The sequence below is a fragment of the Leptonychotes weddellii genome, chromosome 3, assembly GCF_054177405.1.
Source record: "Leptonychotes weddellii isolate Sample4059 chromosome 3, ASM5417740v2, whole genome shotgun sequence".
Lineage (NCBI taxonomy): Eukaryota > Metazoa > Chordata > Mammalia > Carnivora > Phocidae > Leptonychotes > Leptonychotes weddellii.
In genome coordinates, this window is record NC_138371.1 from 49,352,683 (window position 1) to 49,379,464 (window position 26,782).

Here is a 26,782-nt window from a genome sequence, read left to right on the forward strand (position 1 = left end):
GCTATCTGCGTTTCTGTTGGTCACAACTTCCTAAGTGTTGGCCTTAAAGAATGCCGAATCAGAAAATGGAAGATTCCTTTAAGGAATATCTATTTTAGATTCTTTAAAATAAAACTGATATCATGGATAACCAGCCCCCCGCACAAAAACACACCATTGTAGCCCATGGTGAATGAGTTCTTGTAAAATCTTAGAAAATTCAACTACCCTACGTGTTAGGTACTTTGATATACCCTGTGTTATATATGCCTATTTGCATTTCATGTTTACATGCGTGCACATGCCCCTGCACATGCGTGAGTGTGTAAATCCCTCGAAGTCAGGGGCCATTTCCAAGCTTTGTTAGTTCTGTCACTGTGACGTGCATGTATTTGATGTCCCCATGCTTGATTTCAACTTGAAGACCTTTCTGTTACTCTTCTGCAAATTATTTCCTTTGCCTAAATCATTTCCATTACTTTTCTCCTTGATAGAAGAAGATCCATCCCTGATGTTATAGTGACTTCCTCTTTGAGTTGTCCACCCTTTGCAAGTTCTATCCCAGAATCTGGATTCCTATAAGGGATCTCTGAGCAGTGCTGGGTAAAAAGGAAGCTGCTTTATCCCTCCCTACATATGGTGGCTATTTGTGGATTCTGGGATGACCATTTTTTTAAAAGATTTTATTTATTTATTTATTTATTTATTTGAAAGAGAGAGAGAAACAGCATGAGAGGGAAGAGGGTCAGAGGGAGAAGCAGGCTCCCTGCTGAGCCGGGAGCCCGATGTGGGACTCAATCCCAGGACTCCGGGATCATGACCTGAGCTGAAAGCAGTCGCTTAACCAACTGAGCCACCCAGGAGCCCTGGTGGATTATGGGATGACCATTTTTAAAGCAGCATATCTACCACATGGCTCAGCTGGTAGTTCACTCAGACCACTCTGTTACGCTAGAGGACAAATAGTTCCCCCAATATATTTTTAGACTTGCCTTCTCTGGTGTTTTTACCACACTGCCTGATTCTAGTCTGTATTAAATATCAGAGATGGTCATGGCTTCACAGAATATCTAAAATACATTCAGTTAACAGATAACTGGAGTATTTGGTGTGCCACAGAAATAGGTAACTTTGTAGTTTACCAGCTGGCTTTGAAACAGGTTTTTTTGTATTGTTGATAATTTTTTTTTTTTAATTTCTGAGAAGTTGGGGATAGAATAATGTATCCTTAACATCAAGCACAAAGCTTGGATTTGCAGGGATGGGGTGGGGCTGACAATAAATAATTGTTAACAAATGAGAGAATGATTTGTGATTTAGGTCTTCCTATAGTCAGTTATAAAGTAAAAAGCTCCCTAAAAGCTGGATATTTTTATTGCTTTTAACTTTTTAGCAACTGAATGATGAAGTCCAGTACATTATAAAAGAATCAGAAGAGTTAAGTGGCAAAGGAGCCCCTATGAAAGAGAAGTCTCAACAACTAAAGGGGCTTATTCATCTCCATCAAACACAGAAAGAGAGAATCCAAGATTATGAGGATATCCTGTACAAGGTGGTCCAATTCCACCAAGTCAAGGAAAAGGTAAGACTTGTCACGGATACCTGGAAGACCCTCAGTTTTAAACTATAAAGTTAAAAATAAATTATTGTGTAAAAAAGGCCAAATTTTTTATTCTGGTATTAGGAGCTTTCCACAATCTGGCCTTTAACTTTTTTCTCACTATGCCTCTATCCTCCCTTATGATCCAGCCAAACTGAGCTCTTCTTTGTCCCTCAAAGATAGTGCACACATTCCTAACTCCAAGCCTGGACTCTCAGGCGCCATTACCTGACAGATCCTTTTCTCTCCCCTCTACTATTTAAACCCTGCCCCTGCTTCCAACAAACCTATGTCACTTGGAATGTTTTGTCTCTCTTCTAAATTTCCAGAACTTTAATTGTTTATTTCACACATTTGTCATTTTTAGCACCTTGATTCTTTTTTTTAAGATTTTATTTATTTATTTGAGAGAAAGATTGAGAGAGAGAGAGCAAGAGTAGGGGGAGAGGGAGATGGAGAAGCAGACTCCCTGCTAAACAGGGAGCCTGATGTGGGGCTTGATCACAGGACTCTGGGATCATGACCTGAGCCAAAGGCAAACTCTTGACTGACTAAGACACGCAGACGCCCCTAGCATCTTGATTCTAAATTACTTCTTCCCCTCAACTCAAGTGTAAGCTCTTCGAGGGAAGAAAACAAATTCTTTTTAGTTTTTTTTGTATCTCAATTAACTGACAATATGGAGTGCTCAATAGAGCTTTATAGTTATTAGCTTCTATTAACAGAAAATGGACATCTATCAATATCCCTTTAAAATAGCCTCTGAATTTACTCAGATCACAAATCTAAATCTTGCAAAGGTTTTAAACTCTGACCAAAAAGAGTGTTTTCTTTTTTAATAGAATTGACAATGTTAATCCCTCAATTTTACCCTATCAATTTGAAGCACTGTAACATTTTTTTGGTCTATGACACTAATAATTATAGATGGGCTTGGCAGCATTTTGACCAGGTAGTAAAATTGGTTATAGCAAGTGGGCTTTTAAAAAAAATCTATCTTCATAAAAAATAGGAAATCCATGTTAATTATTAATGTCCTAAATTCCAGCTGGGTCATCTCAATAAATCAAGGGAAATGGAGCTTTTAGAAGAGCCAAAGGATCTGGATGATGCCCACAAAGCCCAGGTTCACCTCAGTCGCTCACAGGAAAAGCAAGCACATATTGATCATCTCCATGAACTGGTCCTTTCCCTGGGAGTGGATGTCATCTCATCTGTGCTACGGCCTGTAAGCAACTTAGAACACCATCACTCACACCTAACTAAAGCTGAGAGTTGGGATATAATATCAAAGAAACCAGGCAGATTGCCTAGTATATGTTAAATTTAAAAATACATTAAACCATTGGGATAGTTATTTGTGGTGAATCTCTACCACCTATAACAAAAGAAAAGACTTTTAAGGAGAAAAATCTGTTTATAGAAGTCTTGTTTAATACATCTATTCTCATGCTAATTAAAATGTAGAATTGTAGAGCTGTGTTGTCTAATATGGATGGCAGTCAGGTTTTCGCATTTGAAATGTGCCTAATGCAACTAAAGAACTAACTTTTATTTATTTTTAATTAATTTAAAATTTAAAACTGACACTCACTGTAATTATGGAAAAACTTTTAAGTACGTTGGGAACAGCTTGGATATGTGAATCTACATTTTAAACTATAAACTATGAAATTTGAATACAGATCAAGTATTTCTGATAGAAGTTTAGCAACAATTAAGAAGTGCTTGTAAGTGTGAAATACACGCTAGATTTCAAAGACGTAGTATAAAAAGCTGTATTAATATTTTTTACATTTGTTTACATGTTAAAATGATGATATTTGGTTGAACAAACTATATTATGAAAATGAGTTGCACCTGTTTCTTTTTTACTTTTTAATATGGCTACTGGAGAATTTTTAATTATTCATGTGGCTCAGGTTATATTTTGATTGGACCTATGCTGCTTTAGCATTTTGGATCTGGAAGGTATCCTAGAGATGATCTAGCCCAGGACACTCATTTTATAAAAGAAGGATCTGAGGCCCAGAGAAGCTGCTCTATCCATAAAAGCCCATAAAGAAGGAGCTTCCTGGCTTCACCAAAGGCTTGCGTACTCATTACTGGATCTGCTTTATGCCACTGGCCTGACCTTAACAAAGGAGCCTAAAAAAGAAGAAAATATTTCCAGATCATAATTTTATAAATAACACATTGGACTCTGATTTAAAAAAAAAAAAATCCTCCAAATTCCCAATTTGAGGGAAGAAAAGATTGTTTATTCTATCCAATATGTATAACATAAATAAAATAATAATGGCCAATTTTACTTTAAAGTTCATTTAAGATCTCCACTAAATGATATGGAATGCAATGAACCTAAAGTGTTTTTTTTTTAAATTTTTTAACTGAAAGACATAGAAATACAAAATATCTGTCACTGTTTATAGAATTGGTTTTTACCAAGAAGGAGTTTTCTTTTTAAAGAGTTTTATTTTATTGATAAATTTATTTTAAAAAGAAAGAAAAAAGTAAGATGTGTCACTCTGCACAAATAATACTATAAATTGTTCTCCAGCCCTCATCTGGCCTTGGCCTCAGCAGCCTTCTGTGTTGAGCACAGATTGGCGCACTTGCATAATGAACTTGAGGTTAAGTTCAAGTTGACAGGAAAATTATAGTGCAGAAGCTGAATGTTTCCAATGCATATTTTATGCCTTTTGAAGTAAAAATTATACCTTATAATAAACGGCGTCTCTGAAGAGTTGGGTGTGATGAGCCAATCTTCAAAACTGTAGTTTCAAGACTAGAGTTGCAATGGTTTGCCTTCCCCAACATGCTGGTGTCTGGCTTCTTTCTGAAATCATTACATTCAAATATGCTTAAGGTAAGGTAAGCCAGGAACTGTTTTTTTAATGTCCTTTATAAGTTTCATAACGCAGGTAAATAGCACGTTCGTCTCATTGCTGTTTCACCCACTCCTTTGTCACTTTCTCTTCTCTTTCATTTTCAGAACTGCTCTAACATTTCTGCAAAGAACCTGCAGCAGCAGCTGGACATCCTTGAGGGGGACCATGTGAACTGGCGTGCCAAAGCCCAGGAGTATGAACGGACCCTGACCTGCAGCTTGGAGTACTGCACCTCAAGGGACAAGATAAACGAGGTGGGGTGGCAGGGGTGAGAACCGACATTGTCAAAAGCTGCTCTGAACCTAAAGCACATGTCTCTTGTCTGTACGTGTGCACCCACAATCAGGAAACCTTTTATTCCACCTTGACCTTTCATCCACCAAGCACGGTCTCAGGGCTCTGAAAGTTTGAGTAAATTTCCAGCACCCAAGTCAGTATGTTGTCAATGCATAGAAAAGCCTAGAATACACTATTGTGGTGTTTTATTTGCTTTCTTTCCCCCCACTCAAGCCTGTACAGCAATTGCTTGCTTGAGTGGATATAGCCCATTAGGGCAGAAAGTGTGATGCTGTCCCCATGAAGCCAGCTCCGAATTGCTGAGATTCTATTTAAGTACCATTGACTCACAGTGAAGGGGGTGCCAAGGGCCAGGGGAGCAGGCTCTTTGCCTCAGTGGCTACAAAGTATTATCACGAAAGTCAAGTGGCTGGTTTCATATTTACTCAAATGGAGTGGCTTCCTGGCAAAACAACTTCTAGAGAAAAAGGAATAACAGATGAAAGTCATCCTCTACATCCATGCACCTGCTCACAAACACATAATTCCACCTACTCTCCCTCAATTCTATCTAAACCCCAGCCCCCAAACATGTAGCAAGCCACAGTAACCCTCCCCTAGTTAAACTTCCCATTTAAATAAACTTATTCTGGGGAGAAAACATAGATCAGTATGGAAAATATAGAACCTGACTTTTGACTGAGAATTGACAGCAGGATAGAGAGTACTGTAATGCCAGACTTATCTCCATTTAGAGCAAAATGTTTCGAGTCCATCAGTCTCAAGTCCATTACAAAAATGGGTGGAAGAAAAGGAAGTGGTAAACCTTCTCAAACATTTAGTATATGCCCAATTATTTACATAATCTGGGCCCAGCAAGTATCAAATATCAGACAACATTAGCTCACGGACTCAAGTATGAGTAACTAAACTTGAATGGTGGTCTAGCTCTGAAGTGCTCCTTCCTGCAGGCCACACTTTTCTAGACCATGCGCAGGTGCAGGAAGGGAGCAGGGCTGGAAGGAAAGTGAGAGGGGCAGAGAACAGGAGAGGCCATGTGGATCCCAGGAGAGAAACAGGAACATCAACGACGACTTTCATTTTAGCTATGTGCCGCAGGACTGTAGAGTTGCTGCTCAGAGTCCATGTTCCAGGGATGCATTCTGGGCTAGAGATTCATTCGAGGTTAAACCCAGAGTGTAGCCTACCCTCTATGGCCTCTTCCAGTTTCAGCTAACAATAGTTCATTCAGGTCTTATTAAAGAAAACATTATTCTCCCCAAGGCTATAACATTTAGATTTGCAGGCTTGCAAACAATTTTTTTCCTACCTTTCCCCAAAGTTATCTTCTTTCTTCCCTTCCTCCTCCTCCTTCTCCTCCTCTCTAATCCCTCCCCCTCCTCTTCTTCTTCCTTCTTCTTCTTTGGTAAACTTTTGTTTTGCCAAAAATCTCTCTCACTGCAGGGATGCACAGCTCTATACTAACCGAAACCACAAGCGGAGGAGGCTAAGGGTTACTCCCAGCTCCCTATAGCTCGGTTTCCATCTTCCTGATGCGCTGTGGCTTTTATGGAGCTGGGTCTCCCTATTCAGGCCTTTCCCACAGTGGTTCTATTTACAGGTTGCCTCGTGATGAGCCTCTGCTGGGAGCCAGCTAGCTGAGATGACAGATGTCCCTTGTAGTCACAGTCGGCACGCCCAAGGATTGTCTGTACCATGAGCAACCAGATACATGTGGGTTTGATTTAGGAATCGGATATCACTTTAACATGACCTTAAACATTAAGAGAACTAGTCTTCCCACTTGCTTCTACTTCATATCCAACTAATCTTTGATATAAGTTACAATTTCATATTTAAAGGCTCTTTGAAAATCTTTGGTCCTTTTCTCCTTTCCTTTTTGTAGAAATTCAGTAGGCATGTCACAGTGTAGCATCCACACCCTGGACTTTCCAACCACAAGCCTAATGGGAAGATAATCAGAAGGAATATTTTTAGCACACTTTAGTGAAATAAATATATGTACACTCTAGTTTGTATTGTGAATATCAGAGTGCAGATGGGTAGATGCCAAGTGGTGATAATATTTATACACCTAGACATTTTTATTATATTGTCATTATTAATATTTGGCATAGGTACTTAAAACATTATAAAAAATTGAAAGCAATATGTTACTCTACTTTTTTTGTATATAAAAACATTAAAGTCAGACACCCCACGAGAGAACTAGAGCAAACATTGCATTTTTTTTGAAGATTTTATTTATTTATTTGAGAGAGAGAGAGAAGGGGGGAGAGAGAGAAGCAGGCATCCCAGCTGAGCAAGGAGCCCGACACAGGGCTCGATCCCAGGACCTTGGGATCATGACCTGAACTGAAGGCAAACACCCAACCGACTAAGCCACCCAGGCACCCCAATGCATTTTATTATTTTTTTTTAATCTTTTTTTTTTTTTCTAAAGATTTTATTTATTTATTTGAGACAGAGAGAATGAGAGAGACAGAGAGCACATGAGAGGGGGGAGTGTCAGAGGGAGAAGCAGGCTCCCTGCCGAGCAGGGAGCCCGATGCGGGACTCGATCCCGGGACTCCAGGATCATGACCTGAGCCGAAGGCAGTCGCTTAACCAACTGAGCCACCCAGGCGCCCCCAATGCATTTTATTTTTTAAGTTGATTTGGAAACACGTTGTTTTGCTTCCAGTATGCTTCAAGTGCTTCTTGGAAGTTCACAGACTCTGGGTGGAAATAGATTTTGGAAGATCTCGACTTCGACACATCTTCCTGTTTAGGATGAGAAACCGGAGGTGTGTAGGATTTGCATTTGAACAGTGTGCTCTAGGACTACAGAGTAGTAGGCATGTTGAGGAGTCAGCTTTGGGCCAAAAGCTCATCTATTGGTCTTCAGGCTTTACTGGGCACCAACACGATGTCACTTGCTAAACTCAGAGTCCCCACTCACTCCCTGCTTTAACGCATTCAACCATGGCATGGTCTGATGCGCCATGTACCCTTCCTCTGTGCTTTCCTCTGCTAGCCTTGTTTTCTGGTATAGCCGTGACAAGCTGTTTGGATGCTCTGATACAATAGCACAGTTCATTTGGTCATTTCAATCAAATTACGTGTTGATGATGCCCTAACTAACTTTCCTGCTTATAACTGCCCTAGAGGTCCCTAGCAGAGGACTCAGTACCTCAGGGCAAAATAAAGGGAGGTGTTCTAAATGCGATTTTTTTTTTTTTATGTGATACGATATTCTTTAAAGACAAAGAACCATGGTTCTGTGCCTTATCTTTGGGTAAAGTATTATTATTTTCTCATTTCATACACTACATAAGACATAGGAAATTATAAAATCTCATTTTCTCCATGTCTACCTTCACAGCCTTCAGACTGCCAGATTTCGTGGAGTTTTTTTTCCACTCATTTCACACAAAGATACATTTGTATGCATAAATGTTGAATTTTACCATATATTTTCTTGCCTGGCAACATAAATAAGCTGTTAATACACAAAGCATTACAGACATTCTCTGTGGTGAGACGTGACAGAACATCATTAGTTACTCATTCTTTTACACGTCTTCATTTAGAAATGTAATAAGTTAATATCAAGCATGTTTTCTATCTGCAACCTGACCAAAAAAATTACTTTTACATAATGTTAATGGAAATTTGTAACTGGAGTCTCATTATGGGTCACAGTTACTTTGCTGAAAAAAAAAAAAACAAACCAGCAATGACAAAATTGGGTTGGTATCCATTCTCTCAAAATAAGTTTTGCAAACAGAAGCTTTCATATAATTAGATTACTTTAGCCTGAAATTTTTACACTGTAGCAACATCCTACCCATTGGGAAGGAAGCAGAAAAGGATTTGGTGTATATATAGGTCTATTCCATATGTCGGAGTCTCAGGTTCCAGTTACACAAATTTTTTTGTCAGTTTGGATAAGTCGGTCATCTGAGTTCCAGAGATACAAGGCAGATGAGAAGCAGCAAATTAGAACAGGGGAATAGACACATACCCAACTCATGAAATTGAACTTCCTGACCTCATATAGCACTTTGCTGTTGACAAAATGACCATGGAGAGCCCCCTGCTGGCAGGATAAGAGGCAGATAAAGAGTGCCTGGATGGGTCAAACAAGCAGTGGGCAGTATTGTGGTATGGTGCGGGGGATTATCATTTTCCAGATCGATAACCCTAACTCGTCATTTTAAGGAAAAAAACTAAACTATCATCATTTGACACATATCGCCAATGTGGCTACTGTGTACTGGACCATGAGCATATAAAAGTCTCCAGGGAACGTGGAGCCCAGAGTGAATTAAAGCCCCTGGGACTTCAAGTCACAGCCAGTCGCGACCAGGCCACACCATGGGTCCATCCAGAGGGTATATAGAAGAGAATGGAGAAGATAGATTTGTTCTGAAAATGAACATCCATAGGCATAAAAGGTGTTAAAAGGTTGGTGTTTCACGTCGGCAAAGTGACTCTTTTTCCTGGAGAATACAGAGAGCTGAAGTTAAAAATCATAGTTACCAGGTCCAGAAAATAAAACCAACGTAACATGAGCACACAGAGCTTGCGGGGCGGAGCCAATAGCCGTTACGGAGACACCATGTCAAACGGAGCCGGCGTCCTCTCTCCACAGGCTGCCCCACTTCTACTGCCACAGCGCTGGCCCTGAGCGCACGAGGAAGGACAGCCACATGGTTGCCAAGTGCAGGGAGGCCCAGGGAGCCTTGTCCTGAAAGCTCTCCAGCACTTAGGCTTAATAGTCTAGCCGTAGTAATCGTAGCAAATCACTCAGGTTGAATTATGAATCTTTGGGTCCTTCCATTTCAAATGCAAGCATCCCTGGGAGGTGATAACTGTGAAGCCTTCTGTTACTGAAAATGAGCATCAGAAATCTTTTTCTTGGGGCAAAAGGATGAGCAAGAAATGAAGCTCGTGAAGTGGACATGAAGAGAAATGGACTATTTGTTTTGTATTTTTGCATCTGGCCAAACCTGTGCCATAGTTCCAATGAAGGCTTTCTTTTTTAATTTTTTTAGTAGGCTCCATGCCCAGTGTGGAGCCCAACATGGGGCTCGAACTCAGGACCCTGAGATCAAGACCTGAGCTGAGATCAAGAGTCGGGCACTTAACCGACTGAGCCACTCAGGTGCCCGGAGAGGCTTTTGTTTTAATGGGTTTCCTTACTATTAAAATGTCGCATGTCCCTCATATAAATTGGTTTTGCCAGCACCAGACTCACAATAATACGCTCTTATGCCAAAGCAGCCTCAACCAGCTTAGTCAAGACTAAAAATAGCAATTCAACCCGGTCATCATCAGCCTCGTTTTGCTTCTGCTTCTTTTCAAAGAAGCTTTGTTCATTCCTAACCCTGAGAGAAGCTCAGTGCTCCCTGGGAAATATGGTGAAGATGTTCATTCTGCTGGTTTCAAAAGAACCACAATTTTAAAGTCTTAATTTTATTCCTAAGTATAGCTCTATTAACTTAGTCTGCTGATTCCATAACAAATATGGAGGAGCTGAACAAGTGGAAAGACAGGAAAATCACATTATTCATTAGAAAAAAAAAAATTCCTCCTGGTTTTTTAAAGACTTTTAGAAACTTTGTTAATATGGATTATAACAACATTTAAATCTTTCAAATAGGGTGAACTATCCTGCCCCAGCGTTGGGTGTTTTTTTCTGCTTACATGTTCTAGTTGAGCAGTTGTCTTGCCATTTCCACCATTCCCCATTGTTGACAAGCTAACTAAAGTTAGAAACAGCTACAGGAACAATGATTCCATAGCCAAGCAACCATGGCACTCAGTTCCTTTAAAATGATGATCACAAGTTTATACAGGGATTAGATGGGAAGTTAAGTTTTCATGTTGGAATGTGCAGGTAAGAAATTTAGGCATGGTTAGGTTTTTCTGAAAACCTAGCTGCTAAAGGTAGTTCCTTCATGCTGCCTTCCGCTTGTATCTGCAATAGTCCTAAATTTGAGCTGGGAAAGGCACAAGATTTAAAGTGCATTTCTAGTGAGACCAAAAGAGAAAAGTGCCAGCAACTTTGTAAAGGGAGCTCCTGTGTCAGAAAGAAGCTAATTCCATTTCACATATGCATAGTGCCGTGAACTTATATATATCTTATAAATCATTTCAGTGTAAGTACATACATTCTGAAGCCACAGAAGTAAAATTGTGCTCATCATTTATCGACCTTAAATTTTTTGATTCAAAATAGATTTAAAATTTCATGCTTTAGAATTACAGTGTTAAGGCTCAGCCTTTCTCCGTTCATCACATAGTTTTCAAATAGAAGTTGATCTTTCCCATTCAAACAAGCAGACATAACCCAGTGATTATCAGATTGATGACAGAGCCCCTCTTCCTTTCTCTAGCCTGAAGTCTATAATGTATATCATGTTCCAGTAAGAGAAAAAAGAATATAAAATTTTATTTTCCAGTGGATACTTATTAGTGATAGGACATATATTTGCCCTTTTCTGTTTTCTTTTCTTCTGTTTATTTTTATTAAAAAAATTATATTTTTAATTGTAGTAAAATGCACATAACATAAAGTTTACCTCCTTAACCATTTTACAAGTACCAGTAACGATATTAAGCACATTCACATTGTTCCACTACCATTACCACTATCCATATCCAGAACATTTTCTTCATCCCAAACAGAAATTCTGTACCCAGGAAACAATAACTCTCTACTGGGGACATGTTTTTTAATACAAGAATCTGTGGTTTCCTCAGGTGTGGTAGTTATTACACCTACAATTGCAGATTATGACTTTGGGGGAGAAGAATTCCTGCCCAAGTTTTATGTGAATAACTCCGGATGTGGTCCCTTTATATCTCTATCCCATTTGTCTTTTCCCACTAAAATCAAACATGTGCATATTAAAACACTGAATGTCAAAGAATTTAAATATTAATTGGTTATTTCAAAAGTATACCAAATGAATATGACTTCTCAAATATTTTTGTGAGTTCTTTTTTTTTTTTTTTTTAAAGATTTTATTTATTTATTCATGAGAGACAGAGAGAGAGAGAGAGAGGCAGAGGGAGAAGCAGGCTCCCAAGGAGCAGAGAGCCCGATGCGGGACTCGATCCCAGGACCCTGGGATCATGACCTGAGCCAAAGGCAGACGCTTAACCATCTGAGCCACCCAGGCGCCCCTTGTGTGAGTTCTAATAGAGAAATAGTTTTCAAATTTTGAAACTATAGTTCTTACCATCTCTTTAGAATGTTACTGATTTATCAGTTTAAATGTTTAATATCGTCTCTGTGGTTGGCTTAATTGGTAGCTTAAAACTAGCATTCAACGATTTCATTTACCATATAAAATAAACAACATTGATTGTGTATAGGTGTGTCAGAGGCAAAAATTGCATCAGCATAATAATTTCCATGTATGCAAGTCTGCTAAGGCCTTTATAGATAATTGTCTCCAAGAAATGTTAAAGATAAGGTAAAGGTTCTGTTACTACAATATGCAGAATTTGAAATAAGCATTTTGAGAAAGCAAATATTTTTTAGGGCCAATATGTTTCTTATGTATTACAAGTCTAAAATCCAGCATGTACACGGCTTTTATTCCCTTCCAAAATAATTTATTTGCTGTCATTGAAAAGAATTTTAATGTGTTTCTGACTTTTCTTATCATAGCTCAAATTTATCAACCATGACATTATTCATTTTTTGCTGTTAAATGCTTTCATATAATCTGAGAAGGTTTATGTTTTCTCTGTACTTCTCTTTGCTGATAATATAACAAGAGAGTTGCCTGTCAATATGTTTCTCTTTCTTGAATATGGAAAAGGGCACAGAAAGTGGTGTGTTTAACGGGACTGGACCGCTTAGAGCTTTGGTTCACTGGTAAAGTTGAACTGTGTGTTCTTAAGGCTGTCATAATGCACGCCCTACTCTAGGTTCATTGCCATATGTTCTGTTTATACACAAGTTAGCACTGCCAACAGTGGTCATGCTGTCACTTTACTTTCCGGTTTGGAAGGACATCTGAAGTTAGTGGCCTATATCTAAGAAGGAAATCTCTCCTGGAAACTGCTCATGAAAAATAATTTTTTAGTTGGATTTGGGCAAGTAAAGTATTTTTCCTACTAAGTCTCATATTGGGTCTCTTCTTTTATCCCACTAATGTCCTTAGTGTTCTGAAGGTCAACCCTTCGTTGACCTCTGCAACAGGAACAGCGCATGGGAGCCTAATTGATTCATTGCTGATACTGTAAGAGAGCCTCGGGAGGCGGAAGGATCTAGGGCAACACTAGCACACAGAGAATAGAATGAATGGGAAACATAATGTCAAATAAATACAAATAAGAAAATTAGAGTTGTTGAAAATCTATGATGTGTTAAAAACTGTCTTGTTTGGAGGCCAAAGGATATTCTATACTTATAAATCTAATTATAAATTACAAGTCCAGGGGCGCCTGGGTGGCTCAGTCAGTTCAGCATCTGACTCTTGATTTCGGCTCAGGTCATGATCTCAGGGTCATCAGATTGAGCCCTGCATGGGGCTGTGCACTGGGTGTGGAACCTGCTTAAGATTCTCTCTTCCTGGGGCGCCTGGGTGGCTCAGTCGTTAAGCGTCTGCCTTCGGCTCAGCTCACAATCCCAGGCTCCTGGGATCAAGCCCCGCATCGGGCTCCCTGCTTGGCAGGAAGCCTGCTTCTCCCTCTCCCACTCCCCCTGCTTGTGTTCCTGCTGTTGCTCTCTCTCTCTGTCAAATAAATAAATAAAATCTTAAAAAAAAAAAAGATTCTCTCTTCCTCTCCCTCTGCCCCTCCCCTCCCCTCTCTAAAAAATTTACACATCAGAAAGTACAAAGAACAATTTATATTTATATTTTAGGGATATGTTTAAATTCACGTTATGTGTTCACTTAGCAGACTTGTTTTCTATTGAAAAATCACTGAATACATTTTCAAGACTATGAATATTTTGAATTGTTAAGATTTTTTTATTTATTACAGGTCAATATTAGTGTCCTCATTTTAAGGAAATCACCTCTTTCTTTTATTGAACTGCAGCTCAAAGAGTCATTCAAAGATATCAAAAAGAAATTCAACAATTTAAAGTTTAATTACACTAAGAAAAATGAAAAAGCTCGGAACCTGAAGGCTCTTAAATATCAAATTCAACAAGTTGATGTGCATGCCGAAAAAATACAGGTAAAGAGAAAGTGTGGATGGTGTGTCTGTGTGTGTGTGTGTGTGTGTGTATGCGCGTGTATGCACTACTACAATTATTACAAAATCAGTTTGCATTTCAATTCTAGATGCCTAACCCTTGGGCTTTTTTGCAGCACTGGGATTCAGAAGGTAGCTTTCTGCTTTTGTAACAGTTCAGTTCCTCATGTAAAATGTATAAGTTAATTTATCTCTTGAGGCAGCTCTAGAATGGATTCTACCAAACCTACCCAGCCTCTCTGCTTCCATTCTTCCTCACAACACACACAGGCACTCATGCATGCACGCACACACATGCGCAAATACACCTTTTATACGCCCCCTTTCCTTTCCTTACACATGCCTATGTCAGGAACTTCCTCCGCTGCTCCCAGGCTTATACTACCTCGATTACCACATGAACCAGCTAGATTATTTGAATATCTTTCCCAGGAGACAGTGAGCTTCCTGAAGACAAGAAAATATTTTATTTTATATGATCATTATCTTTTTTTAAATCATAATATCATTCTTGAAATCTGGAATAGGACCTGGTATATAGTGAATATTCTATATGATTTTAATGATGGATCAATAAACTATGTGGAAGAAAACCCATTCTTTCCAAAATACATTTGTGATCATTATGATTTTAATATATTATCATGGAGAAAGCTGCAAAAATTTTCCCCAAGTTTTTCTCTCAATATGTAATCACCAGCTAGCCTCATGAATAAAAATTGAATCTTATTTTTAAAACTATTTCTTTTTTGCACAGGCTTTGAAAAAGAAAATGGAAAAAGTTGAGAACAAAACTTCTGATTCTTTCTTAAATTATCCAAATAATAAAGTTAATGTTCTTTTAGAAGCAATGAAGGATTTGCAAAAACATGTGAATGAGTTTGAGAAAGTTGTGACAGATTACAAGGTGAATTTGGACCTGACCGAACACCTCCAGGAGATGATAGAAGAGGTATCCTCTTCTCGTTGTAATGGTGTCCATATGTAATGTTTTTAAAAATTGTTCTGCTAATTTAAAACAATGCTACTGCAGTTAATTTTGTCATTAAATCTATGCATCATCCCCCTTTTCATGATTATTGCCTTAGGATAATTTCTTAAAGTAGAATTGCTGGACCAAAGCGGATGAATGTTATAAGGTTTGATTGTATTGTCCAGTTGTTCTTCATAAAGATTTTACTAATTTACTCTTACCAGCAACATATGAGAGTTTCTCATTTCTCCATAACTCCATCAACTCAAGATGTTTAACCATCATGGAATTATGCTCACTGCTGGATATCTGTTTAAAATACTCAGAATGACTTATTTATTTCACGGAATTTGAAAATGTTTAGAAAGAAATGTGGTACTGGGATGTTTCAGGTACAAAAATTGTTATTGGTGTTATTTTGTTTTTGTCAAGAGGATAAATGGTAGAGTATGCATAAACTATATGAGATTTGACAAGTTATTATTTGCACACTTCATATTGAAGAAATTCCACACTTGGAAGTTCTTTATGGCCCATTATTCTGTGATACAAAATGTCTCTTTGCCACAGATGCAGCAGTTTTTAGATTTAACACTGCACTAAGAAAGATGAAGATGATCATTCTTCTATATCTGATCTATAGGTTTGCTGTGGCCCTGTGGCACTTTTTTAAAGCCAGCTCCTAACAGAGTCATGTGTTTCTATTTCTCACTCATCATAATTGCTCTGGCCTTGGTCAGACACGTTCCTTCCATCACAGTTATTTAGTATTTTTGGTGAGAAACTGTCTCAATTATCCACTGTGCTTTGAAAATATAACTTGAGTACCTTCTATTAAAAAAAAAAAAAGGTCAAATGCTGTTCTTTAGATGATACTTCCTCAACCCATAAACTAAATCTCATTCTTAAAAGAGAATTTCTTTATTAGAGTGTTAATCAGGAAGTACTTTATCCATGTATTGTTAATTATTTCAATTATTTAGGCAGGATTTTGTATGTTTGGGCTTTTTTCTTTACTTTTAGCTGATACTTTAATTCTTTTTCGGGTCATATGCTTTTTATATTTCCTATTCTTGTAAGTCTGCAAGGTTCTTAGGAAGTCTATTTCAGGCAAATCTAAGAAGGCAGGAAAATCAAATGAATTTCCATACCTTTATTTTCTTATCTAACTCTAATACCCTAGTGCAGAAGCCTATGATCATATTTTGACATTTTCCTTGTTATGACTTAGAAAGTTCAAGCTAATGTGACTATAACATTTGAGGAAATTGAAATTTGATACTTCAGTGGTCAAAATGAAGAACTTTAGAAGGATGGTGTCGCTTTAATCTATGCTTTATCCCATTTTAATTTAGTGTCACTTTTGGTGTGAAGATGCAAGTGCCACAGTTGTAAGAGTTGGAAAATATTCCACAGAGTGCAAGACAAAGGAAGCTGTGGAAATTCTCCACCAGCAGTTCAATAAGTATATCATGCCCTCAGTGCCTCAGCAAGAAGAAAGGATTCAGGAGATCAGTGACCTAGCTCAGCGCTTATATGGTGAGGTCTCTTTTAAAATATCCAGCAATTTGCCATTGAACAAATCTATAGCGAACCTAATCCATCAGAAAGCAGAGCATGGCAAGCCCTCAGGGTCCTCACTACAGCAATTATTCAGGCAAGAGACTCAAGATAAGAGCCCATATCTATAAAAGTAAACAGTAGGGAATAGGGGAAGGAGCTTCTACCTGCAGGAGAGGAAGACTTTGGATTTTAACTATCTTGTGTAAACCCTCCTTCTCTACTCTCTTTTCTCCCCTATTCCTGTTGATCATCCCCAGGGTAATAAAACCAGAACAATACTCAGTTTATGTAGACAAAAAAAAAAATCTCATTTTCACGAGGGTGATTTCTTGAAAAACATGCAAAACTCCCATAATACTTTAAGTGGATGTTAAGCTAAGATTGACGTCTACATGGTTTGTGGATTTAAGAAACAAGATGGTTTGGTTAGTGTATTTAAGGAACCATTCCCTCGCCTTCCTCTCCCTTGTGGAATAAACAGGAGAACTCAAATTATCATCTCTCTGGTTCTGCTTTTCTCTTCTCCATGACCAGGAAAGATAATACACTTGTCAGTCTCAAGAGTCTTTCTATCTAAAGGAAGCCGTCTGGGTGATGACAGCTCATGGGGGTGCTGAGGAATAAGTTTCACGAATCCCCTGATATCATTCCTGTAGACCAAAGGTAGTTCCTGGTGGCCAGGCAAATCTAGCTCAGAAAGAAGATAGCAACAGGAGGCACAAAATGCTTCAGCTGGCTTGCCCACATTGCTGCCAGGTGGATATTTTCTCACATGCCATAAAATGCTATGTATGGGTAGCTATAAAAATGTGTAGAATCATATATACTGTACTACCTAATATTAAATTATTGAGAATAAATTATTAATGCTTTTCCAAGGGAAAAAATAGAAACATAAAAATAATAAAATATAGATTGAAAAATTAATGAAAATGAATGTGATGTCTCATTCCTACTGTAGTTACTTATAAGTGCACTAAAAAATTGTGAATGCCCTCTGCCTCCACAGCATTGTATGTGGTTCCCTCTATTTTTGTACTTTCCAAACTGTAGCAAAATTACCTGTTCATCTATCTTCTCTATTGACCATAAGCTCCTTGAGGGCAAGGGAAGCATGTTTTGTCACTGTTTTTGAGTGCCTATTCAATTTCAGGACACAGCAAGTACTCACAAAGACCAGATACTAGTTAAATTCCCCTCCCTTCATGCATATCCTGCATCCTGCTTTGTCTGTGTTCTTGGCCCTTATCACCAACTGACAGATTGTATAGTTATTTGTCTGTTGTCTGGCTTTTACACCAGAGTGTAAGCTCCATGGGAGAAGGGATTTTGCCTGTTAGTTTACTGCTTCATGATACATACTAAGTGCTTAACAAATATGTGATGAACAAATGAATCATAGACTGAATACCTTGAACAAATAAATAAAAGTCATGAATCTTCATCTGCTCAGTATGGAAGCTATGCAATTTTTAAACTTTGCAATAAGTAAGAAGCTTTAGGAATATTATATTAACTCTTACAGGCCACCCAAGCATCCTTGGACCCAGAATTGTCATGCAAATAAATTTATCTCAAAAAAAATTTTTGAGTACCTATTATGTATGAGGAGGTGCGATTGATATAAAGACAAATAAAACTTAGTTCCTTCATTCAAGAATCCACAGCCTAGGCCTAGAAGTCATGTTACAGTAAAGGCAGTAAGAAAGGTATGAAAAGTGTGTATTGGTTTACTAGGGTTAACATCACAAAATACCACAGACTGGGCGGCTGAAGCAAGAGAAATTCATTTCCTCACAGTTCTGGAGGCTGGAAGTCCAAGATCACAAGATCACAGCGCTGACAGGGTTGGTGTCGCCTGAGGCTTTCCTTCCTGGCTGGCAGCTGGCTGCCTTCTTGCTGCCTTTTCACTCAGGCATCCCTCTGTGCACACGCTCACCCTGGTGTCTCTCCCTCATCTTATACCGGTGGGATCCAGTCATACTGGATTAGGGCCCCATCCTCACGGCCTCATTTTAACTTAATCACCTCTTTAGAGATCTTATCTCCAAATGTGGTAACATTCTGAGATACTGGGGATTGAGGCTTCAACATAGGAGTTCTGGAGGAGACACAATTCAGCCCGTAAAAATGTGAAATATCGCTTAGTTTAAACCATGGAGTCTGTAATCCCTGTTTCAAATCCCGGCTCCTGCAGTTACTGTCTGGGTAACCTGAAGACGCTCCCTGAGCCTCAGTTGCCTCATTTGTAAAATGCAATAGAGCCTAGAGAATCCCAGGAGAATTACATTAATGCATATAAAGTACTTAGCCATAGTCAAATAGTAAGTACTCACTACCTGGTAGCTATTTTTATTATTATTCCAGTAGAGAGAGGTAAAATCTACGTGGGCAAGATAAAGAGCATGTCACAAAGATACTGGTATTTGAAGTAGACAGTAGGGAGTGAGGGAAGGGCATTCCTGGTACAGGATAGAATATTCAGTGGCTGTGGGGAAGAGTCGCTGGTGCACTTTGACCAGAGACTAAATATGTGAGGGAACTACGGTGACATACATTTGGGAGAAGCACCTTGAGACCATTTCTGAATGCATAAATAAAGAATTGACAATGTTCTGAACAGGAAATGACTGATTAGAGTGGTGCTTTAAGAATATTAACATAGCAACATGATTTAGGTCACATAAAAGTGACAAGGTATAGCAAATGTAACCATTTTTCTGGGGTACCTGTTTTTTCAAAAAATGCCTTCATTCATTCATTTATCTACTTAACAAGTATTGATTAAGCACTTACTGTCTACCAGCCTTTACACCAGACACTGGGGAGGTGAATTAATACCTGGGATTTTTTTTTTTTTCTGCTAGGGATTTGACCTCAAAAATAGTTTTTTGTCCCTTCTCCTCCCCAGGTTTTGAAGAAGGGCAGAAATACGCTGAGAAAATAGTGGCAAAACACAAAGACGTTCTTGAATCTATCACTGAATTATGTGTCTCTCTCACAGAGCTTGAAGAAAAGTTGAAGGTAATTTCTTCTTCCCAGAATATGTATTTTCAAGTGATATAAATAAAAATGTGTTGATAAGTGTCTTCTAGTGCAAAGATGTTCTAATAGAAATTCTCAAGGGACATAATGTGCACATTTGTTTCACAGCTTTCTAACATAATTATCTGGGTGTTTCTGATAATTAATTCTGTTTCTTTTCCATCACTGCAGAGAAAAATATTGCTGGGAAGGAGGGCTAAACACAATTAAGGTGTCTCATTTACATTTTCATGGATCACATCCTAAAGGATAAATGTGTGCCATTAAAATCAAAGTAAAGTCTGTGTTAAGTAGCCTTATGTTTTCATTCCCAAATAATAAATGGAAGAGTTTTTTTTTCCTTCCAAATTGTGGCCCCAGAGAAAATAAAACTAAATCTTCAGGTATTATATTCATTGAATATTTAGCTTCATGGAAGTATTAAACTAATCATTAGCATCCTTCATGAAATAAAAAGTTGATGGAATAAAGAATAGAGAGAAAGTATGTTGATGCCTAATGCCTAGGCAAATCCAGTTAAAAGAGAGAAATGCATATATTGTTTTGTCCGTATTTTGTGAAAACTAGCTTCATTAGTACTGTTTTAATGACTGGCTGAAAGAATTGGTTACTTAGGAGGGAGAGAATAACGAGGTGATTAAGAACATAGAGTAAAACACAGAGTAAAATACAGCTGCCTAGGAATACCAGTTCTCCAAATTACTGGATTTGTGATTTGGGGTAAATTACTTCATCTCTTTGCGTCTCAGTTTCTTGATCTGTACAATGGAGTGAATAGGGGAACCTAATCATAGAGTAACCCCAGGAATTGAAATGTGAAGACACCCATAATTATTGTGATCATTGTTGATATCGAGACATAAGGGTGCTCTTGTAGTTCAGAGCAGAATTATATTTCTAGCAATCATTTTTTCTGTATGAATTTACATGTCATAAATTTGAGTACTCAGTCCATTCAAAATAGTTTGCTAAGCTTTTAATTGAGTGAGTGACCAACTAGATTATCTTTATTCCTTAAGAAACTAGATTTTCAACTTTTTTACCATTTTATATAACACTGCAATGAACATCTTCACACATAAAGATTTTTTTTTTTTCTCTTGTATTGTTCCCTATACATAAACTCTCCAGAGCAGATTTGGGTAAATGAGCATGAAGTTGTTAATGTTTCTAATATACATATGTTAAATTACATTCCACAAACATTTTACAATTTTAATGCCACCAGTAATGTATGAATGTGCCATATGCATATTATCTTTTTAAACAATGATCATTTCTTCTCCACCTCAAACCAACCCTCTAAGGATCTGTTTCTTCTCCTGACTTCCAGTACACAGCTTGAAAATTGCTGCTTCCTCTGGCTCTTTGCTCTTTATTATCTACAACAGCCTTCCCATTTCTGTTGTACATCTTCAAGTGAGGTCCACTTAACAAAATTTACCCTTATCTCTGTCTGCTTTTCACCTCATGACTATTCTTTCTGAAAGCACTTGCCACTCCCTCTGCCCACTTCCTCATTCCCCATTCCTTTTACACCCATTAGTCAGGATTGCACCCTCTTTTCCTCATTTTCAACCCATCACTTGGATTCCCTTTTGCACTAGTCAGGAGCCTCCTAATTATACACTCCAGCTAGATGAACCTTCCTAAATACAGCTGCTAGTATCGTTTTTACATTCAAAGCACTTCGCTACAAACTCTTCATTGCTTACCAAAAACAGTTGAAAATCAAGGCCTTTTTCCATTGTTCTGAGGCTGAGTCTTTCCAAATTAGTGTTCTTCTGTATTCATTGTAGGTCCCTGTCTCACTGGTGTACTACCCCAGATTCCTGAATTTTCTGCTTCTAAACCTTCATGTACATGACCTTCTCTCTCTGCTTATCTAAATTTCACCATCTCTCAAAGCCAAACCCAAATGTTGCCTCCTTCACAACTCCTTTGCAGGCTGTGTCCCTGCCTCTCTGATCCCCCAGAGCACTTGTATTCTTTCCTACTATAATCATCACATGTAACTACCATCACTACCCTAACTCATCTACTTGACTACACCTGGGGAAACCCTATGGCTCTGTTCAGTTTAGGGTCCCACACAACATTTAACATTGTGCTTTACCCAAACCAATTTCTCCAGAAAGAGTTTTGGCATTTGTAGTAAAAACTCAAATGATTGGTACAGAGAAGAAGAATCATTCAATAGCTCAAAAAGGTTTGATTTGGGTGGATATAAAAACAAGGAAGGGCCTCTCTGGCAATAGTTATGGCCATCAGCAAGGCTCTTACAAGTTAGAGCCTGAACAAAACTTGTCAAAGAATGCTTACTAACACAGCATAAATGTCTAGTTTTTATGTTTTAAGGTTGATGCTATGGCTATTTTGTAGGGGTTATTAAAAATAGGCCCAGAAATCCCTATCAAGGCTGAAATAGTGATAATAATCCTTTCTATTTGTATTAACAATTTGAGATTTACAAAGGCTTTTCGTATATATTACTTCAGTGATTTCCAAATAACCTTGTGATGGTGATACGGCAAATGTTGTTTTCCTATTTTATTATTTATGAACGGGGCAGGAGGGGCAGAGGGAGAGAAGCACAAGCAGACTCCATGCTGAGTGTGGAGCCCAATGAAGGGCTCCATCTCACAGCCCTGAGATCATGGCCTGAGCTGAAACCAAGAGTCGGATGCTTAACCACCCAGGTTAATGAGCCACCCAGATACCCCATTTTCCTTGTTTTAGAGGTAGAGTTCACAGAAGGTAAAAGTGCTTTGCCTGGGGTCTCACCATCAGTAATGGTAGAATCTAGAATTAAATACAATTCAAAATCTAGCATTCTTTCCACAACAACTGCCATTTTGAGATTAGATATCAAGAGTACCTTATCCACTAACACCAACCAGCTTATGTTTTAGAGTTAGACTAAAAGCTGAATCTCTCCCCAAATTCTCTGAGTCCATATAGCACATGCACTTTGAGGAGTGTGCTGTTTTCTTAAGGCCCATCTAATGACCATATTCCAGGTGGAATAGAGAATATTCTGATGTGGTATAATCCATCATCCTAAATTTGGTGTACCTGAGGCTCCTTTCACCTTTACAAAGACTTCACAGCCCTCACAGGGACTCCCCAGCAGCTTGCAAGCCCTTGTACTTCCATGACTAAAACAGCTCCATGAATGATAGAAGCAAAATATCATCACCCACAGGAAGCATCCTTTGTTCTCAATTTTTTTTCTTTACCATACCCAGTGATATTTTCTTCCTCTCTTCAAGTTTCCCAAACATTTGCTTATGCAAATTCTCTGGATTTCCTTTTTGTTCTCCACCAAAATCTTCAAACATTTCTTCCTTAGCACTGGTCCCCTAAACTCTCCTGATGGCTTAGACTGCCATGTACAATGATTCCTTTATCTAGAGAATGTTCCTGTAGGTATATCCTACTGCAATAATGACTTTGTTCTGGCTGGGCCTTTGAACAACCCATTTTTACTGGCAATGAATTTTATCAAAGGAGTGAGGTAGATGGGGAACTGTGAGCTTGACAAGATAATTTTGTAAATCACATCATGGGAGTAGTCAGTCTCTTGTGGAATACATTTCCTGAAGGGTTCCAACTGGTCTATGTTTTCTTCCAAGTGGTTATTGTGTAGCACTGTACCTCCAACTTTCCTGGCCCAGGCTCTCACTTTAAACATTGCTTTGTACAGCAGGGAGACATTTTAAAGACAAATGTGAATTTAGAAGATTTCCATGGTGACTTCATCGACCTGCTAAAAGAACCAGCAAGAAATAAGCAGACACTATTCAATGAAGAAAGGAATAAGGTAAAGAAAACTGTGTAATCTCAGTCATTCATTTTGTTTTGAGGTTAGAGTCCTTGTTCGTTGAAAAAAAAAAGGGAATTAAAGCCTTGTTATCTACCTAAATCAAATCTTTCAATATACATGCAACGTGAGTGTCCTTATCCTGTACTTCCTTTCTACCCCTTACTTAGTCCTTCTTCTTCCACCTATGCTACTTTCCTCTGAGCGCTTCCTGTTTAATAGTGGGACCACAGCATTGCACAGTGGTATTGGGATAGCCATTCAGTCACCATACTGTCACTCCAAACCACTTCTATTTCTCCCACCATTAGCTGCCTCTCCCATTTTCCTTTTATAGTCAATCCCAACTTCAAATTTGACTTCTCTCTATCATACCACCAAGCTATGGTTCTGAAGTTTTACACTACCCACTGGAAAACCTTAATACATGAAATTAGCTTGTGTCTTATTCCACCAAAGCTATCTCTAAGATGATATTTCCAGGTACATATACTAAAACATAGAATCCAGCTGAAATATAAATACTAAAGTAGAGAAATATTTAAATTACTTTAAAATCTATGTATTACAGATAAATTAAGCATGTAGCAAAAACTGCAAATATTCACAAAATGCAAATGTTCCATGATTTCAAAAGCATTATTTAAATCACATCATTATGGATTTTCAGTATAAGTTGCTCACTCTCTATTCATAGCTGCTGGACTAAATTAGCTCCTATCTTTTTGCTTTGCCAAGTTTGCTTCTAGTGTTTCTCTTTCTCCCAAGGAACTGAAGGAACAAACAGAGTCAACATTATTCTCAACTGCCCCCAAATTAATAAAGTATACTTCTTGTGACATGAGAATTTAAAATAAATATCTCCCCACTTTCTCATAGAGAAAAATTTCTTTCCTTGAAGTCAGTACAATTCTTAGATCATCTATATAACCTTTTATAATCTTTTCCACAGGTTAAATCTATGTCAAGGTCTACTGCAATTATACAATCTCCAGGCAGCAAGTATCATTATGCAAACTGGCTTTTTTGTGGTATGGTCTTGAAGCATTTAAGCCCTGATTCTACTCTGAGGCAAAGGAAGGTGGCCAAACCTTGATCACTTTGTTGAATCTTAGTCTTATATCAAATGGTCTTTCATTATTGTGATTGGTCTATCAGTGTTTATCAATCTCAGTATATTGACATTTTGGCGCAGAAAATTCTTTGTTGTGGAGTGCTGTCCTGTGCATTATAGGATATTTAGCAACATTACTGGCCTTTATCAACTAGATGCCAGTGGCACTCCCCCCCACAACTCACCCAGTTGTCATAACCAAACAACATCCATGGACATTGCCAAATGTTCCCTGGGGAGCAAAATCACCCTTGATTGAGACCAACTAGTTGAAATAGTAAAGAATAACATTCAGTGCATCACATTTTCTTAACTAGGTTTCTTTCTTTTTTTTTTTCTAAGACTTTATTTATTTATTTGAGAGAGAGCAAGTGAGAGAGAGAGCACAAGCAGCAGGGAGTGGCAGAGGGAGAGGGAGAAACAGTCTTCCCACTGAGTAGGGAGCCCGATCTGAGGCTCGTTCTCAGGACCCTGGGATCATAACCTGAGCCGAAGGCAGACACTTAACCTACTGAGCCACCCATGTGCCCCTTCTTAACTAGGTTTCTAAGAGATACTAAATTCAACTTATTTTTTAAATTCTGCACATTGTCCACACTGTCAACCACACTAATTTACTAAGAATTGAAGTGAAGGCCAATGATACCAAAGCAAACACACTCATTTATACTTAGTAAATATGGATTTTCTTTCTTTTATTTATTTTTCTTAGAAAAAAATTAAAGGAACAGATTTCTTTAAATAAAAAAGCAAGATTTATTTTCATTGAGAAATCAATTATTTATTTATTTATTTATTTGAGAGAGGAGAGAGAGAAACAGCATGAGATGGGAGAGGGTCAGAGGGAGAAGCAGGCTCGCCGCTGAGCTGGGAGCCCGATGCGGGACTCGATCCCAGGACTCCAGGATCATGACCTGAGCCAAAGGCAGTCGCTTAACCAACTGAGCCACCCAGGCACCTGAGAAATCAATTTTATTTTAATATGAATTAAAAGGTTATCTGTTTGTAGTATAAAAGTAAAGGACCACAATTATAGCTGTAAAAAACTCTCACTGACATCATTTACATATACATTCTGGTACAGTTGGCACAGAGAGCAAAATGAAAGGGTGGCAGTAATCTTCCCTTTAAACAGCTCAATAATGTTTACCATTTTATTGTCTCTATCATTTATATTATGGGTCAGATGTAATGATTTCCCAAAAACCATGTGGACAGATAACAAAAATCACCAAGTAAAAAAAAAAGAGCTTATCTGGGAATCATTGTGTCCAATTCTGTGTCCAATCCAAATGGTGTTGACCGTCCTTGGAAAGTTATTTGACTCAGAAAGAACAATTCCAGAAGTGTTTGGTCAGAGGAAGATGGCAGTGGAGTAGGAGGGCCCTCGGCTCCTCTTGTCCCACAAACACAACTAGATAACTATCAAATCATCCTAAATATCCCAGAAATCAACCTGAAGACAGACAGAACAAACTCTACAACTAAAGGGAGAGAAGAGGCCATATCAAAGAAGGTAGGAAGTATGAAGATGTGGTTTAAGGAAGAAACATCACAGATGCTGTGGATGCGAAGAAAGGTGAGAGAGGAGCACAAGGAGAACATTTCCCCAAAGACATTGGCTTGGAAAACAAGGGGCTGAATTTTGTGAGTTCTTGCAACCAGCAGGGCTTAAAATCTGGAGTCTTAAAGGTCAGCAGGCTTGGCTGGGATAGAACCCAGAGGGCACTGCCCTGCTCTTAGAGAGAAGGCAGGCAAACAACATGGGGACAGACAGCATGGAAACAGCAATCTGAAGAACGCCTGGGGCACACAGTGGGGAGATTATTCACTCTTCTTGGAGTGGAGTGCATTCCTGAGAGGCAGTGTTTATGGAAATGCCTCTCCGGGAACAAAGAAGCTGGATGACACCATTTTCCTCCCCCACCCCGTCTATGGGAAGCAGTGCAGTGCCAACACTAGCTGCCTAACTTGCTTACACCAAGGCCCACACCCCTGTGCTCTGACGGGGCTGCCCCTCTCAATCAAGCTTGCCTCAGTCCTAGCACAGCAGCCCCTCCCCTGAACACTAGTACAAACCTCTGCCCACACCATGTCTCCTGACCAGAGAGTTCTTCAGGGCCTCAGTTCTGGTGGAGGTGGTGTCTGATCTCATTTCACAAGCAGACCAGAGCACATGTAGTTAAAACTCACCACATGCAGGCAGAGAACCAAACACTGCCCACAGCAGGCAAGAGAGCCTCTCCAGATGACTAGCCTGAAGGATAGAGCAGCCAAAACACAAGAGCAG

General features: G+C 38.7%; 1 protein-coding gene and 1 long non-coding RNA gene across 14 annotated transcripts in view; one reads left to right on the forward strand and one right to left on the reverse strand.

Annotated features, from left to right (window-relative positions):
• Nucleotides 1-6,334, reverse strand: part of LOC145720512 (uncharacterized) — a 106,748-nt gene extending 100,414 nt beyond the window's left edge. For all 9 annotated transcript variants that reach the window (XR_014143505.1, XR_014143506.1, XR_014143500.1 and 6 more), the window contains exons 1-2: nt 6,077-6,334; nt 4,300-4,418 (exon numbers count right to left, since the gene is read on the reverse strand). This is a non-coding gene — a long non-coding RNA (uncharacterized LOC145720512). The remainder of the gene's footprint in view (nt 1-4,299; nt 4,419-6,076) is intronic.
• CCDC141 (coiled-coil domain containing 141) overlaps nt 1-26,782 on the forward strand; it is a 205,280-nt gene that overhangs the window by 153,296 nt on the left and 25,202 nt on the right. For 3 of the 5 annotated variants that reach the window (XM_081814059.1, XM_081814054.1, XM_081814060.1), the window contains exons 17-24: nt 1,373-1,561; nt 2,628-2,807; nt 4,575-4,724; nt 13,816-13,956; nt 14,732-14,926; nt 16,303-16,486; nt 19,422-19,534; nt 23,262-23,378. In XM_081814059.1, the coding sequence (XP_081670185.1) occupies nt 1,373-1,561; nt 2,628-2,807; nt 4,575-4,724; nt 13,816-13,956; nt 14,732-14,926; nt 16,303-16,486; nt 19,422-19,534; nt 23,262-23,378 (1,269 nt within the window). The remainder of the gene's footprint in view (nt 1-1,372; nt 1,562-2,627; nt 2,808-4,574; nt 4,725-13,815; nt 13,957-14,731; nt 14,927-16,302; nt 16,487-19,421; nt 19,535-23,261; nt 23,379-26,782) is intronic. The other 2 variants (XM_081814055.1, XM_081814058.1) reach the window with 2 other exon arrangements.